This window comes from Pithys albifrons, chromosome 3 (assembly GCF_047495875.1).
Source record: "Pithys albifrons albifrons isolate INPA30051 chromosome 3, PitAlb_v1, whole genome shotgun sequence".
Classification (NCBI taxonomy): Eukaryota; Metazoa; Chordata; class Aves; order Passeriformes; family Thamnophilidae; genus Pithys; species Pithys albifrons.
The window spans coordinates 62,397,811-62,415,389 of NC_092460.1; the positions used below are offsets into that span (position 1 = coordinate 62,397,811).

General features: G+C 38.0%; 1 protein-coding gene across 4 annotated transcripts in view; it reads right to left on the reverse strand.

Moving 5' to 3' along the window:
• The window catches only part of NAV3 (neuron navigator 3), a 273,242-nt gene that overhangs the window by 97,555 nt on the left and 158,108 nt on the right, over window positions 1-17,579 (reverse strand). For all 4 annotated transcript variants that reach the window (XM_071552178.1, XM_071552177.1, XM_071552176.1 and 1 more), the window contains 3 exons: window positions 15,521-15,629; window positions 13,677-14,060; window positions 10,166-10,285 (listed from right to left, as the gene is read on the reverse strand). In XM_071552178.1, coding sequence (XP_071408279.1) covers window positions 10,166-10,285; window positions 13,677-14,060; window positions 15,521-15,629 — 613 coding nt within the window. The remainder of the gene's footprint in view (window positions 1-10,165; window positions 10,286-13,676; window positions 14,061-15,520; window positions 15,630-17,579) is intronic.

Here is a 17,579-nt window from a genome sequence, read left to right on the forward strand (position 1 = left end):
TGTTCCTGGCACAGTCAAAACAAAGAGATAAGAGCCTCCAGATGGTGGTTCATGAGTCATGAAGATTATACACATTCATTAATCACTGGTTTCTCATAAAGCATTACATGGTCCTCCAGTCACCCCAGACAAAGACTACTCCTTAAATTTTGTTTATTTTGGTATTTGAATCTGGCAATAGATACCTTATGAAAATATCTAGGCTTGATTTTAAAAAGTGAAGCATCTTTATTCCTCATATCCTGTTCCTAAAATTCACCAACTTGCTATTAAAATTGTGTGTGCATTTCTAGTTTGAATTAAAAAAAATCAGCTTTTAGATCCTGGCTGTAAGTATGAATTTGTGCATTGATGAACTGTCAGAAGATATGCAATACATAACTTAGTGTTTCCTGAGTCAGGATTTTCTTTTCCAGAAACCGGTTCAAATTCTACACCTTTGAAATACCTTAATTTCACTTTTAAGTCACTACACTGACTGTCTGATCAAAACTTGATGGATATTTAAACACAGAAGACATTAGCTTATATCAATAAGATTAATTTCTAGATAAAACACTTTGAGGAATGACAAACACCTGTTCTGTCAGTTATTGTAGTACCCAGGGCAATGCAATTATTTCCAACACTACATGTAAACTGCAGTAAAGCAATTTTTGCTTTCATGAGTTTACATACATAGCAGTTCAAGGGTCAGCAGCCATTTTACCTTCTATGCTCCCTAAAAAACAGACATAGAGCATAATGCATTCAAAAGGAATAAAAGAGAAAGTTTAGCACATTGGAAATGAAAGCTGATGAACCCAGGTGACAGACTAAATATTTATTAAATATAATTAGGGAAATATATTTTTAAATGTCATTCAAATAATGTATTTTAGATTATTCAGTCCACCAAGCAGGTTTAGATTATAAGTATACATTTTCCTCTTGTAAAAACCCTGCAAAATGCATAGAGGGTTCCCCTCTTTAAGTTTACACATCTGATCCTGCTTAAATTGCTATGAAACTGTTCTGTTTACAAAGGAAATCTTTGAAGACTTAATATTTTAACAATTAAATAGAGATGAGATTAGTGATGTCACTTCAAAAGAAAACAAATTCCGGGCACATTGCCGCACCAAACATCTCCTTTGTCACAAGCGGCTCAGGAGGAGCAGGAAGCCTCCATCACGGCACTTGGAAAATGGATTGATGAGGGAGAATTCTCTTTCCTCTGTCCATCAAAAGAAGATTCAGAGGTGATATAGTCAAGATTTGTAAGTGAAATGTTCATATAAGCAAATGGAGGGATTTTTTTTCAAAGGGAAAGGTGAACACGTGCTCCATGGCAAGCATCCTGCACTGCTGGGCATTCTCTGCACTGGCTAGCAGTTTTTCTGCCACACTGTATTCTTTCCAGCTTTCCCTTCATACTCTTTCCCTTTGAACACTATCTGGAGCCAACCTACAGTGTTCAAAGTCTAGTTCTTTTTTGAGGAAAATAAAAGGCTGCCATGTTTTTTAACCTGCAGAGCTTTAAGATACAGCCTTCTTTTAATTTTATCTCATCATAGATAACTCATGACCAGCTTTCAGCTATCTTTTCCTTCCTCCCCCTCCCCCTCCAGCTATCTTTTTTTTAACCACTAATGATAAAGTTACCTTGCAAATCAATTGCCAGACCAAAATGTATTGAACATCACTGCTTTCCTGCAGGTCCAGGACAGAGAACAGAACTGTTGTGCTCTGAAAGCAGCATATTGCAAGGGAAAGGATCAACATTCCTCAATATTCCTCTTGTGCACTATAAGCAGCCTTACAGTTTGAGCAAGAAATGTGCACTTGCACTCTGAAGATGGTAAGCATAATTTAATTATTTTCTTCTTTTCACCTACCTGTCCTGTCCACTTGTCAACTGGGAGGAAGAGCAAGTGTACAGAACAGAAAGTAGTTGTTGAAATCCCTTTCTCATTACCTCCTGTGGGTATGAAAAAGTGCACCATGATGGAGCTCTCCAGGATTTTCCTGTTTCTCATAATTTTAAAGATGAAGTTTCCAAATCTATATTTTCTTTAAACTTACACCTAATAAATCCAATGCAAAGATTTTTATAGTGTAACAAATGAATTGTTTTCCATGAAAGTGTTAAATGGAATGTTCTTATAATTCATATGTTTAATTTGACAAGCATGCAGCTACCTCAATCTGGAAAGTAGCTCTTATAAAAACAGTTCTTTAAAAAATAACTGAAGTAAGAAACAAGAGCATTTTATCCACAAAGACATAGATATCTCTGAGGGAAAAAGAACAAAAGACAGCTTAGCAACCACAAGCTGCTTTATCTCCAGTACTAAATATACAAAATCACTATTTTTATATTCAGTTTCAAGAAGCTTCTGTCTAAAATATTCTGTGCTTGTTAATGTTAGAACTGTAATATCAACTGCACCTATTTTATTATAAATTTCAATATTTTTTTTTTAAAGAGCTTTGCAGGAGAATAAAATGACAACTTTTTTTTTCTCTTCCAGCCATCAAACAAATCAAGACATTTTAAATAAATTAGTATGTTTCTTGACTTCAGGACTCAAATATGTATCACATGAGAGAGTTAAGTTCTTTTATTTTATATTTGAGGCTGGGGTGTTTTGGTTAATGATTTAAATCTCACTATCCATGTTTTGTTCTAACACAAAGACACAGTACATTAGTCACGGCAATGAAGTACAGTGGTGGACCATAATGTTGCTGTTGCTGAAACTGTAAACTGAGTCTTGGGAAGTTTTTATTTAATACATTGTTACTCTCTTCAGAAGTAGATTGCAATCAAAATAAACCATGTGCATTTTTGGTGAAGGGAAGTATTAGCAATCTGTTAACAAAAGATAAAGTTCTGCCTCATTTTAAATGATTTTAAAGTATCTAATCAAATTTTGAAATGAGCAGAAGTAAATAATGCCAACAGATCACACGTCATTAATACCTAGCTCCACACCATCCACTTTTGAGAAGTAGATTTGTGAGAATGTTACAAGCATCACCTACAAACAGGCTCTTGTTCAAAGACTGTAAAGCAAACTATATGCTCAGCTCATTTAGCACAGCATGAAAATGTAATTGGCTTGTATTCCTTGCAAAAGTTTAAAAACTTATTTCTATTATTCCTTTTTAATCTAAACTGAAACTTGATGATGTTGTCCCTCTTTCTGCCACTTAACAAAATTTGAAAAAGCGAAAACTTAATTTGTCATTAGTTTCACATAATCACTTACAGCTCATTCTTGTTTTAAAGTAAACATCTGCCATGCACTGTTCTTGCCTTTTCTGAGTGTGATTTTCTTATTTAAGCTGAGAGCAAAAAAATGTGTCTGCAGTCATGATGTTGCAGGATCATGACAGTTTAACATACTAATGACAGCATGCTAACACTGCAGTTTGTTTATGCCACTGCTATTAATAAAGTATCTGAACCTAAAACCACACAGCTGGCAAATGTTTCCAGGTTTTGGTTTATGGTTCTGTAGACAACTACAGTAGATATTTAAAGCAACTAAGGAAAGGGTAACTTCACAAAATAAATCACAGTCCAGTTGTTTTTATTATTCTATATTTCCAAATCCCAACTTTTGAAAGCATGACCAGAAACAATTCCAACTAATTCAAATAACATTCTTTCTAAATTAATAATGCTATACAAAATCATATTACTGTAAATTCTATTTATTTTGAAAATTGCTTTTGAAAATAAGGAATTCAACCTCAAAGGATCCTGAATACCTAACTACATCAGGAGCCAAAAACCCCAGGAATGCTCCTTTTGACACAATTATTTTGCCTTTCATGCATGGATGCACACATATTTATGCTTTAGGTACTTAAATTTAGCATCCATGCTTTGCAGAAGCAATAAAAACCGCGATGCACATTGAAATAGATACTTCCAACTAGTAACTTTCTCAATAGCCTAGCAGATGCCAAGATGAGGAATGATTTATACCAGCGACTATGAAAATGCAAGATAATTTGAGAATAATAAAAAATTAAATGGTGAAAAATGTTAACAGCAACAGCTGTGAAAAGAAATTACAGAAGATTGAAAGTAGAGATGAGAACAATACTAGTAAAAACTCTTTAAAATTTAAATTGCTTCACAAGAGAGATTCTATAATTACAGTTTCTATATATACTTGAATAATAACTGCAAAAGAGTGAGGTATAGATGTTTACAATTACTTCAGCATCCTAACAACTTACTAATACTGTAATACTACAGCCAAGAAAATGACAGCAGATCACATGACTGCATGAACCATGCTGACTTTAAGGTCTACAATGACTTTTTTGGTTGTGCACAGAATGGCAGTCACAGGCATACTTAGTGGTGAAGTCAGGTGCAAAAGTATAGCAAACCTCCTTATGCATCACAATAGATTTACAGCAAAACTCAGTTTTGCCCAAGAAAGTCTTAGACTGCAGGAAGCAGGCATATCTATTTTTGGTTTTATTATTTCATATCTATGGGATGAATATTTGTATTTATTGCCATAGACACTGGGACCCAGTTCCAGACACACCTGAAATGTTGGCACACACAGGAAAGGGTAGAGGGGCTGAATGTGTGAACACAGTGAATACGTAAATACTGTGGCATATAAATTTCCTTTATCCATAGTAAATTCTGCTCTGTTACCAGAAGCAGCAGACTGAACAGGTAATAGTTGCAACATGGCAGAACAATGGTCACATCAATACCAAAGTGCAGAGACACATGGCAGAAAGTGCAGAGTAATGAAATACACATTACACATTACACATTACACAGAAGCATGTGGATAGAAAGGCAAAACATAAATTATGTCCATCCACTGAGTAGCAACCTAACAGGTTAAGTTCCAAATTACATCAGCAATTTCAGCATGCTGCTGAAACTGCACAGTATAAGAACAGCATTGTATTTTATTTGGATTAATCCTTTACTGTTCATGATGTCTTAGCCTTTTCTAATATGACCAACCTTATGAAACAGGGTCCCAGTTCAATCTGTGTGCGAACTCTGGAAAAGTTACTTTTCCAAAAGCACAGTATTCCAACTCGAGGCTCATCTACTCAGAAAAACACAAGACCTACAGTCATGCAGGAAGTTAGTTTAAAAACCACAAGCAAAATCTGGAATTACTTTTTCATAATTAAAAATGTATTATAATGATGGTTTGGCTGAGAACAAACAGGCCAGCCTGAGCTAGTCTGAGATAACTTCCAAATTTTCTGCACATGTGACAGATGGTGGAAGCATTTGAAAGACTCCTTGTGCACCAGACCTCTATTAAGTGGGCTCAGAATCAATGCAACAGCAAAGTAGCTGAAGCGGATCATGATAAAAGCACACTAAGCAGCATAAACTACCTTTAAAACTTTGTATTTCTTCCAAGGAAAAGGTGAAAAAGAAAGAATACTACATTCAAGGGATGTGAGGGAAAAGTTGTTGTGGAACCTATGTTGACTGTTGATGAATGAAAGTGAAGAAAACTATGGCTTATGGTACAGTGCACTAAATTTGGCAGGCATAGAGAGTGGAAGGACAATGGTTGAACTCAGTGGAGTTTTATTCCCCTCTAACAGGGCTTATTTGAAACTACTCTAACATTTTTTATGAACATCACACGAGAGTTTGGAAACATTGCAATTTACTTTGTGACAAACCTTATTCTTCCCAAGAACATAATTCATTTTGTGTGATTATGTCTAATCTCTTTTGGCTCACCTTACTTCGAAAAGGGGTTTTAACTCCAAGAATGTTCCTCAAATACTCCCTCTAAGAGTCCTAGGAGAAAAATACTAGAGTATAGAGGAAGAAAATAGGACAATAAATGAAAAGCTATATCATAGCACTAAGTACTCTCTCAGCCACATCCTGTGTTATACCAGTTGCAGACAATCCATCTTCCTCTCTAATTAATTTCTTATGGTAACTGAAGCAAAGTAAATTGCAATGAATAGGCATTTATCATCATCATCCTGGCTAGGCTTTGCGAACGAGGATTTGGGAAGGGCTCTACCCATGTAGGTGTGCCCTTCCAGCCTGCATAGTGGATTTTTTAGGTGAGGCACAGTGTGAGCATAACTGGCCCCACCCTTTAACTCCTCAGGTTCATCTGCCATGGCCAAGCAAGCTTGGATGGTGACAGTGAAGTCCTCAGGACTAGAATCTACAGCCCCTGGTATTCCCAGGAGATCTCCCATCCAAGTACTAACTGGGACTGACCCTGCTTGGCTTCCGAGATCTGACGGGATCAGGCATCAGGATGGCATTTAACTGCCATAGACATTTATAAACCAAAATAAAAGAGTCCAAATCAGAAAAAAAATCAAAATAAGAATGAAACAACTGTTGACATCTGATACTGTCATCATCCCTTCAGCCTTTCATTGAACCATTACAATTCTCTCCCCAGAACAAGCAAACTTGGTGTACTCCTTTCTACACCATTGTACTTCACAGAGTAATATGCAAGCAACACTTAAGCTTTGGCTTATGTTGCCTTAATAAATTTAACTTCTTATGAAGTTGTTCAATGAGCAATTTAATATTAATACTTGGATCAGGTCTTTCAAGCTAAGTTTCCACATGGAGATCCTTCAATCCTTTGCTTTTTGGCAAGATGTGGAGAAACAGGTGCTATCTGAAACCAATTTAGAGTGTTGTCAAACTGGGAACCTGGTTGTCTTTTTACATTCTCTATGAAATGAGAATCAGTCTGGAAGTATATGTATGTATAGCCAAACTTTGTGAACGAAGATTTGGGAAGGGCTCTCCCCACGTGGGTGTGCCCTTCCAGCCTGCGTAGTGGATTTTTTAGGTGAGGCACAGCGTGCGCAGAACTGGCCCCACCGTTTAAGTCCCAAGGTCCATCTGCCATGGCTGAGCGAGCCTGGACAGTGACAATGAAGTCCTCAGGACTGTCTACAGCACCTGGTACTAACCGGGGCTGACCCTGCTGAGCATCCGAGATCTGACGGGATTGGATGGCAGGGAGACATTGACCTGCCAGGGGACGGTCCTGCACTGAGACTTGAACTCAGGTCCTTGGGATTCTGAAAATATAAATTTACTAGAAATGACATTACTCTTAGAGATATCAGTCCACTTCTCTGAAGAATATTGTCCTACTAGCTCAGAAAGAGAAAAGGTTTTAAAATACAAGCAGAAGCTGGAATTTATGTTAGAGAAAACCCAGGTTGAGTTCTCATGAAGAACATGAGATTGCTGCCAGTAAATGTTTCTGGCTCTAGTGATGGACAAAACATTGAAACTTCCCTCCTGCTTGCTAGTGTAAATCAGACATTTGCAGCATATCATTTATTTCCTGCCTCAAAACAGATGCCAGCAGAGTCCTTTACAACAGAAATACCAGGGTAAACCATGCAGAACAGGAAAATGTATATGTCTTTCACATATCTACCACGATGAAATCAAGGAGAATAATCCTCTTTCACAGAAGGTGATCATACTAGTGGCAAGGCATACCCTGAAGCTGTAACACAAACATTTTTTTTTCAGTCAGAAAAAAGTTGCAAAATGCTATGTGAGATTAGGTGAAACTTTAAGTACAAGTACCCACACTGTTGGGAAGGACCAAAATCTACTCTGTGAAACAAAGAGAGAGTCTCAACCAGCTCTATTGCTTTTTCCACCTGATTTCACATCATAAATGTGGCAAATACTTGACCTATTATATGTTTTTTGTGTCTCATTTTGCTAAGTATGTGTTTTATTATCAAGAGAACTCATAAAAATATTTGCATTTTCCACTTCTAAGCAACTTTTGCTTTTTCAAAGAAAACTATAGAATTGCACATAAAAAAAACCCCAACCCTTTCTGTGTCATCAAAGATAATTAACTTTGTAAAAATAAAGCATTGAAAGGCCAGGGAATGCCAGAGTTGTCTGAATAGCCATAAATTAAATACCTAATGCCTGTGCAATATGATAAACTTTTAAACTACGTATTAATGGTGTATGCTACATTAAACCTCACTGAGAGAGCTGAGAAGAACACAGGAATCCAGCTTTCTTTCTTTGTGTAAAGGGAAGGAGTCATTACTTGAAATAAGTCTTACTTCACACTTGTAGACTCTGGGGGCATGTTCATGCAGTTCGCTGATGTCAAGAACAATTTGCAATTGAATAATGAAGATGGACTATATTGAGATTTTAGTTGTGGAGATCAAACAAATCTTTCCCAAATACACATGAATTTCATTTTTAAAAGCATTTTATCTTGCATGAATTTGGTCAACTTTTTACTCAAGACCCCAAAATATCTCGTGATAAATTTGAAGTTACTACTCTATAACCTGACAAATATTAGACTCAGAAATAGCAGAGTAGATTTTAGCACTATGTCTTTAGCCAGTCTGACAAAGTGGTATAAACAAACCAAAACACATTTAGGTACTGGGAAATGCCTGATAACCTTATTAATTGAAAACTGATGATAGCCTTTCTGCAAAATATGAATGCACCTGCACATTATACAGAACAAATTAACACATATACTAACACAAATATGCCTGAATTGTTTAACCATCATCTAGAATTTGAAGAATACTAAGAAAAAGTAAAAAATCCCTTATTTTGGATCTCTTTTTTTTTTTTTCCTCCAGGGAAAATGTGCATTGTTTGAAATCTGGGTATGAATATTGCATGGTGGGAAGAGCTGTCATAACTTCACTATGGGTTGAAAAAAAAACCAGAGAGACATACAAAAATGTGGGCACTAGCAATATTCTCTGTCTTTAATTACATGGCTGCCAGCCTCTAAATTTTCCACCCTCTTTCACACTTTGAGCGTAAGGTTCTTGTTCTCACATACAGAGCACCACAAAATTCCCTCCTGCCCACATCTCGTTTCTCATTTTCTCTTTCTGTTACTGCCTGAGTCCTAAACGCCTACTGTACACTTTCTCTGTTCTTTGATGACATCAATGCTTGCACTCCAAAGAACCTAGCCATGCTCATTTGAATTTCTATCTAAATCAGGCTTTTTCTGCAAGGTCAACAAATGCTCTGATGTCAGCTAAAGCAACCTTCTTTTTAAAGTAACTGGTTCTCTAGATTAAAATTGTGTCCTTTATCCTGGTGCACTGCATGCACCGTTTGACTAATGCAGAGTATTCCTGACTTGCGTCACAGGCATATTTTCATTAGAAAATGTGAAAACTAAAAATTACATCATACCTAGGTAATTATCCTAGAACATTTTCAATTAATTTGTTGAGTTTATAAAATCAGAGCCACTCCATGAACCTTTTCTCCCTTCATCATTAAATATTTTTCCCCCAAAGAAACTTGATTTAAAAAAAAATGGGACTCAAATCAACCCCCTAAAATTGAAGACTGCTAAATTTCACAGCTGTTCCTCATCTCTATGATGGTCTGACTAAATCCTCAGAGCTGACAGCTCTAAGTTCTGCAAAAATTTGGTTATGAATTTTTATTTCTCAGACATGAATAAAAGCCACCATTATGAATCTACTTGGAGCTCAAAAAAAAGAGACAACACTTGTCTAATCTGCAGACATACTAGTGGGATCATAGTTTTAAGCTCACAGCCATAAACATATGTATAAGGGCAGAATGGGATTGTTTCTTTTTTCACACTGCACAGACAACAGAATAGAACTCCAATTCTGGCTTCCCACTGATTGTGAGTAATGCCTTCTTCTGGTACCTGCAGAGGGCAAAACAGGCAAACAAGACCATGCTTCTGGTTCCAGCCAACACCAAATGCATTTTTGACTATGTCACCAGGCACACACAAGCTTTCTGCAGCCTTGCAACCATGTGCATTCTCCTTGTGCTCATCAATTGATACGAAAACCTGTAAAAATCATGACCCAGTTCAGAAATTCAAGATTACAAATAAGGATTGGGCTTTTTAGTATTTTCTCTTATATTTTCAACAAAAAATTCTTCTCAAGTCTTCTTCCTATGTGAGAAATTCGGTTTCTTGCCCTACTCATTTTGGTATATGCTGTATTGTATGCTCAGAAACCTAGCACCTCAGGAGCTTGCTTTCATTTCCTATTCCTTATGAACAATATGGTGATATTTTAGCAGGCATGAAGGATGCAAAATATTTATAAAGCTCAGATAGCTTTTTACTTAGCAAAGCATGGTTACCTGTCTGCATCCACAGTCACATCATGAACTCCTCTCTGAATGATGTCTCGAGAGGCAGCTAGGTCTGGTATTCGGTTCAGACTTCTTGTATATAGGTTGAGTCCTCCATCTGTCATGTACCTGAAAAAAAAAAGTATGGTCAGTCAGTGGGAAATGCAGCCATGGGGCAACAATGTTTCACTCTAAAATTAATGGACTGTGAAATTCAAATGTTTAAGGTATAGGTTGTCCTATTAGATGGTAGGCTTATACTAAATATTCCCATTTCATGTGAATATTTACCTATTTTCTAGAATCATTTGCCTTTTCTTTTTTTTTTGTGGTGGCTTACAAGCCAACATGCTTTACTAAAATACATTTTTAATTAAGTCCTCAAGTATTTTCAAAAATTTTAACACATTTTAAGCACTGCAGTTTTGCCAAAGAATAGCACCAGGTGCAAAAAATATCACTAGCTACAAAACCAAACCAAAACAACAAATAAAACAAACAAACAAGCAAACCTCAGAAGCATTCATCCAAATGAGGAACCTAAATCAGTAGTTACTGCTGGAATGTAATTATTCAGATATGAAAGAGATATCCACTAAAGACCTTACAATGATATTTAAGAATATTTTTCTATTTGTGTTCCTTTTGCTTGATTCCCACCATATCACATTATAATGAATGTCTAATGAATCAAACAGGAAGTATAGTGCTGTTTACTCACTCAAGAACCACTAAAAGTTCATGAATTCAAAGCACCAGCAATAATTTCTGAAACTCCTACCTACAGTCTAGTTGCCTCTATGAGGAGTTTTGGCACTTATAACTGAGCAGCACTGCAAGCCTGTTCTACTCTCAAGACCTGCCCATCATTTTCCCCAAAGACCTTTTGTTAAACTGTCTTGCCTCTTAGGCTCTTGTTTTTTATATTTTCCTTTTGCATTTTTTGATAACTTTAATGTACCAACATAGTTAGCACAAATTTATTTGTGGAGGACCATGCACATGTATGGCACTTAATATAGTATCATACATGTACGGAAAAATGGTGTACCTCAGTGGACCTACTCAAAATGAAACAGGGACTTACTGAAATAGGTGTAGTCCCAACACTAGGCTGATGGCTAAAGTGCTCTACTGGAGGTGTTCAATTATGACTAAGATAATCTTTAACACAAGTTCTCCTTGAGCCATGATATAGTGCCACTCAAATAAATCTTCCAGTCAAAGCATGTGTCAAAGTACACAAACATTTAATGTTAGTAACTCTATGCAGACTCCCAGGCACAAGCCAAGGCACATGCACTGTTGCTGCTCCAGCTGTTCTGTTGGTGCTCTCCTTGTGATTCCTTTTGGGAGCAGATTTAATTGCAATCAAGTGTTCCAGAGATCTGAGGGGCAATACAGTAACCCCAGAAGTACTGCCTGCTCTCCCACTGTTAGGGGTGGGAGAATGGGTGCAGGTCTTGTGAGCAAAGCTGCAATGGTGTAGCCCTGTGTGAGAAATCCAGTTTGAGAAGACACTGTGTTCTGGGTGGTAATCTGGATAAAGGCAACCTCAAGTGCGTATACAAAGGGTTCCTCTGACTATTTTTAACAAAACTCTGAGGCATTATATACACAGGTAAGATTTGGCCTGCAGTTCAGCAAGGGATTTCTGAAACCTTGGTATCTGGAGTCTGCAGAAGGTAACTTCATATTAGTTTTCAAAGCTAAAGTAACAGTCACACTTACGTGCTAGATTCATCTCTTTATTAAAGACAAAATTTAGAACTTTTTTGACAGATTATTTAGCTAGGCTTGAATTTTCCAGTAGATTCCAAAGAACTAGAATGACATATTCAATTTAGCTCTGGTTTAAAAACAATTCAGACTGTATGGATTTCTTTTGCAGTATAAGTAAGGGCTGAATGGAGAGACTTAACAAGTTCAACAGGCCTTTCTTGTACTAATTTCTAATTACTGCTGCATTCCTGTCCCCAAGAGTTTAAAGCAATTAAACTGATAATGGAAGAGGTATAAAGGAGATAACATTTTACATGCCTCAGTGAATCCTGAAATTTCAGAGCTTATTAAATTGTTCTTAACATTTCCCGCACCTAAAAACGTTAACTGAGCACATTGCAGCTTACTATCTATTGAGTCATCCTTATTACAGATGCAAAGAAAATTCACACAAGATGACTATATTCATCTTTTAATATGATAAGCTAATTAATACAACTTATCAAACACTGCAAAGGATTCCCTTTTTTTCATTTCAAATAAAACCATGCATCTGTCAAAGGCAGTATTAATATTTCCTTTAAGATAAAAGATTCTCAGACATTAAAATATCACACTTTTCATATGCCCTTTCTCTTTTCTAGGACACATGAATATTGCATCCTACTTGATGGTTATTAATACTATGAAGTGGACAACCTTGTCAGCAGTGCAACGTTCATGAATCACTGAGACAGTGGCCAGGGAGACAGAGGAATATGCCTTCTCTATGGTTATACTTCTAGAAACCTATCTTTGGATGGTGCTTGAGGTGAGACACTACTCTAGAGAGAGCTTTGATCACAGAGTTGCCTTTATAAATGTATCATTTTCAATTTCATCAGCCACTATTGTCTAATCATAGCTATACTTCTAACTAAGAAATTAGATTGACAGCAAGAATTCTAAATTTATAGAGTGAAGTAGTGTAATGTGACATGGCTATGTACTTTATGGGACTTTTGTTCAACACAATGTTACCTCAGTCACCAAGCAGCCTTGAGAAGCCAAGAGCACTAAATAGTAATTGAAGCATGAGTAAAACTCTACTATGTCTTTTTTTTTTTTAATGATGCTTTAGTAATTATAACATGCATAGGAGTAAAGTGGCTTTTATTCCAAGACTGATATAAGAATTGTTAAACAGCCATCTGCAATACAGGGAGTGCAGTACTCCACAGTCATTCAAGTGATTAAGCAAAACAAATTAAAAATTGTGATTCTTCCTCCTTGGTATTCTAAGAGAGTAACTGATCCAGTCTTTTATGGAAAGATGACCCTAGTGTTTAGATGATAGGCATAGCTGAAAAACTGCAGTAAAGGCCTATTACACAGACTACACTAGACAGTATTTGAAGTGGAAACAGAGAAAGTCAGTGCTGTCAGCCATTCTTTTCACCTTCATCCAATGCCATATCTACTATCTCAAACAGAACAAAAATACCAAAGGAAGACCCATCCCAGAGAAAGTAGTGAAAAATGCTGGCTTACCAGATAACCAAGAAATTCCAATAAGTAATAAGATGCATCTGTGTTTTTATCAAAGTTCACAGCAAAATCATCTTGATGTTAAAGGAGAAGAACATAATGTGGAGACAGCTGAAAGTATCACTGGCAGATTAGAGAGGGGAGTTTTATATGGATATATTATTATTACAACCATAATGCAACTACCACCTGTGTACCAGAATTTTTGAGAAAAATCCTATTAAACCTATCTATGATACATTAGTTGAAGTGGGGGAAAAGTCCTGCTTACCCACTGTTGATGTCATCAGTCCTCAGGCTTTTCCCAAGAATATCTCCATCACTCATGTAGCCACCAACATCAGCTTCAGACGATATGTCCAAATCACCACCTCCTTTCTCACTCATGTCAATCTGCGAGATATTTCCAAGGCGAGAAACAGCTGCTCTGCGAAGCGGTGTGGTGTACATGAACCGAGAAGGGTCTGTGTGTATGAAGCGACTCGCACTGCTGCGAGGATAACCAGCGCCCAAGGATGGGGCATCTCCTGCCTGCAGCCGAGGACTGGCCTGTCCCAGCCTCCAAGTCACAGGGGCTGATCGGCTTGACAAGCTTGGTATGCTTCTCCCATTCACTTCAGTTGTCACAGTGCTGTCAAAAGTTGTCTCCAGTGTGCTGCCAAACAGAATGGAGAAGTCAGTGAACTGTGCTTTCTTTGTTCCTGAGAAACCAGGAAAAGTAAAGGCTAAAGGCTGGAGGAATGCATATTTGTTTTTGAAAGTTCTGTGCGTGCGTGTGTGTGTGTGTGTGTTTCTACTATGTGCACACATGTGTTTGTGTATGCCCCTCAGTACTGAGGCCACTCCTGATCAATATCTTTATCAATGACTTGGATGAGGGGATTGAGGGCTCCCTCAGTCACTTTGCAGATGACAGAAAGTTTGGTGGAGGTGTTGATATGCTGGGGGGTAGGAAGGCTCTGCAGAGGGATCTGGACAGGCTGGGTTGAAGGGCTGAGGCCAACAGTATGATGTTCAACAGGATCAAGTGCCCAGTCCTGCACTTAGGCCACAACAACCCCATGCAGCACTACAGGCTTGGGGCAGAGTGGCTGGAAAGCTGCCTGGCACATGGTGTGACTCTTGGGAACAGTCCTGTGCAGAGCCAGGAGTTGGATTTTTAGATCCTTGGGAATGCCTTCCAACTCAGCATATTCCATGATTCTGTCATTAGAAATGGACCTGGTCAGCAGCTTCTGAAATGAGCTGGCAGTGCCCAGGTGCCCAAGAAGGCAAACGGCATCCTGGCCTGTATCCAAAATAGTGTGGCCAAGAGGGCCAGCGAAACAATCGTCCCCCTGTACTTGGCACTGCTGAAGTCACACTTTGAACCTTGTGTTCAGTTTTGGGCCCTTCGTTACAAGAAAGACATCGATTGAAGGTTCCTAGAGAGTAAGCCTTATGACGAATGGCTGACAAAGCTGGGGTTGTTTAGCCTGGAGAAAAGGAGGTTCAGGGGAGACCTTATTGCTCTCTACTACTATCTGAAAGGAGGTTGTAGTCAGGTGTGTGTTGGCCTCTTCTCCCAGGCAACAAGTGATAGGACAAGAAGAAATAACCTCAAGCTGCACCAGGGGAGGTTTATATTGGATGTTAGGAAAAATTTCTTCATGGACAGAGTTGTCAAGCACTGGAATAGGCTGCCCAGGGAAGTGGCTGAGTCACCATTCCCGAGAGTAGTGAAAATACTTGTAGATGTGGCACTGGGGGACATGGTTTAGGGGTGGACTTGGCAGTCCTGGGTTAATGGTTGGACTTGGTGATCTTAAAGGTCTTTTCCAGCCTAAACAATGTTATGATTCCATGATTCTATGACCTCTACTTATAAAACAACCTACACCAAATGTTATAGGTTTTAAGTAAATGTATATGAAACAATAACTATCTTTGTGAAGGATTGCATGGCACTTTGACAGTGAAGTAAATCAAAGTCACATGTAAGTTGCCAGGGCAGTCTTGCAAGCAGTATAGTTAGTGTCATAGTTAATTTCCCCTTGCAAATCTCTCATTAATTCAGCACCTGGTAATACTCTCCCATGGTCCATATTTTTAGCAGTCTACACAAAATCAGTATACCTGTGGCTTATCTGAGTCCCTCTGAGGCTGGACATGGTTTCTTCCAAATTTTGTCTCAGGTCTGCTATATTCTTTACAGTTCTCATTCTTCTGGTTTCAGGGTCTTCCCCTGCAACAGAACCGTAAAACCAGCATATCCTTTAGCACACACGAGTTTATAAGCTGAATAAAGTGTACACATATTGTATGCATTGTATGGCCAAACTTCACGAACGAAGATTTGGGAAGGGCTCTCCCCACGCGGGGATGTGCCCTTCCAGCCTGCGCAGTGGATTTGTTTTAGGTGAAGCACAGCGCGTGCAGAACTGGCCCCACCGTTTAAGTCCTAAGGTCCATCTGCCACAGCTGAGCGAGCTTGGACAGTGACAGTGAAGTCCTCAGGACTGTCTGCAGCACCCGGTACTAACCAGGGCTGACCCTGCTGAGTATCCGAGATCTGACAGGATTGGATGGCAGGGAGGCATTTAACTGCCCGATACGGTCTCCACTGAGACTCGAACTCATGACCTTGTGATCCAGAGTTCGGAGTGCTCACCACTACACCACGGGACCGCCTGGGACACATATATACAGCTGTCCGCATGGGACACATATATACAGCTGAGTATACACACATCCAATTGTAAGCAGGTCTGTCCCTTTGATCTTTTAAAAATAAAGTTTCATCCTCTCAGTAATAAAACACATATACGTTTATAAACAACACGTGGTATGCAAAAAACCTACTGAAAAGAGTCTTGGTGTAGCATCCCTGATAGAGCCCAAATCTATTAATGAAACTCAGATTTACAGTGTTGGGATTTTTATCCTGTATAATCAAGGTGTGATGCAGTCCCAGACTACTTGATACATTACAAAGTCTATTTTTATTCCTTGACATTTTACATGACTTGGTAGGAAAAAAAAGCCACAGTAAATCTGGGTCTGGAAAGAATTGGGTTGATTCTTAAAGCAACTCCTCAGTAGGCACTTAACATTCAGGCTATTTTAAAGTAGTCTTTAAGTCAGGCACTTAACAGAGCATCTTTTCTGAACTGTAATAAGTTCCTGAAAGTGGACATTATTCTTCATATGGAATAAAATAAAATTTGTTTCTTGGGATACAAATCTGAACACTCTAAGCACATGCATCATTTATACAATTCTGGGTTTTAACAGACTTCAGAATCCATTGCGAAAAGCTAGTCTGGTACCTTGAATAATGAAGCTCACATAACTTCACCTGGAACATCTTTAACATATGATATGTTAGAAAAGAAAAGAATAATAAGCCTCAAAGTAGCCTGTAAAAGTCATACATGAAGAAACAGAAATTCATCTTTTCTAGAAAATTCATAGATAAAGGAAGTTTCATTTATTTTACTTTTGAACAATAAGAGAATTTTATAAGTAATTCTGTGACAAATATCTCTGATTTGTTCAAGACTAGTGTTCTGCTTCAGGCTGTGTCCTGTATCCATTGCTTCAAAGAAGGCTGACAAGAAGCACCATTCTTACAGTTCTATGTACAATGCTGAACTTGAAGTGCAAATAATTTCTTTTTGACTCTATCAACGAGAAATTTCATGTCACACCTTAACTTGTTAAGTTTATTTTACTCCTCATTTTGGAAATGTTATCAACAAAAATGATACTGTGCAACCACTAAAACTATCTTTAATATTTAACTTTAGATTTCAGATTCTCGTCTAGAACAAGATTTAACCAAATTTTGGAATCCTCATGACATCAAGAAACTTTCATCCTTGAATATATCTAACAGGAGGTAGTCTGGTGAATTTAAACTCAATATCACACAAAAATCAAGATCAGAAATGCAAGCAGAGGCAGCATGAGGAAAAGCATGGAGTGCCATGTAAATGACAAAACAATTAGGAAATATTTGGGAAGGAATTAAAAGATTGTATCCCTTGCATAGCAGAAAAAATGGGAGAAAGAAAGGAGATCTTAATGTGTGTGTGTGTGTGTGTGTGTGTGGCTCAGCTTCGTGAATGAAGATTTGGGAAGGGCTGTCCCCATGTGGGTGTGCCCTTCCAGCCTGCGCAGTGGATTTTAGGTG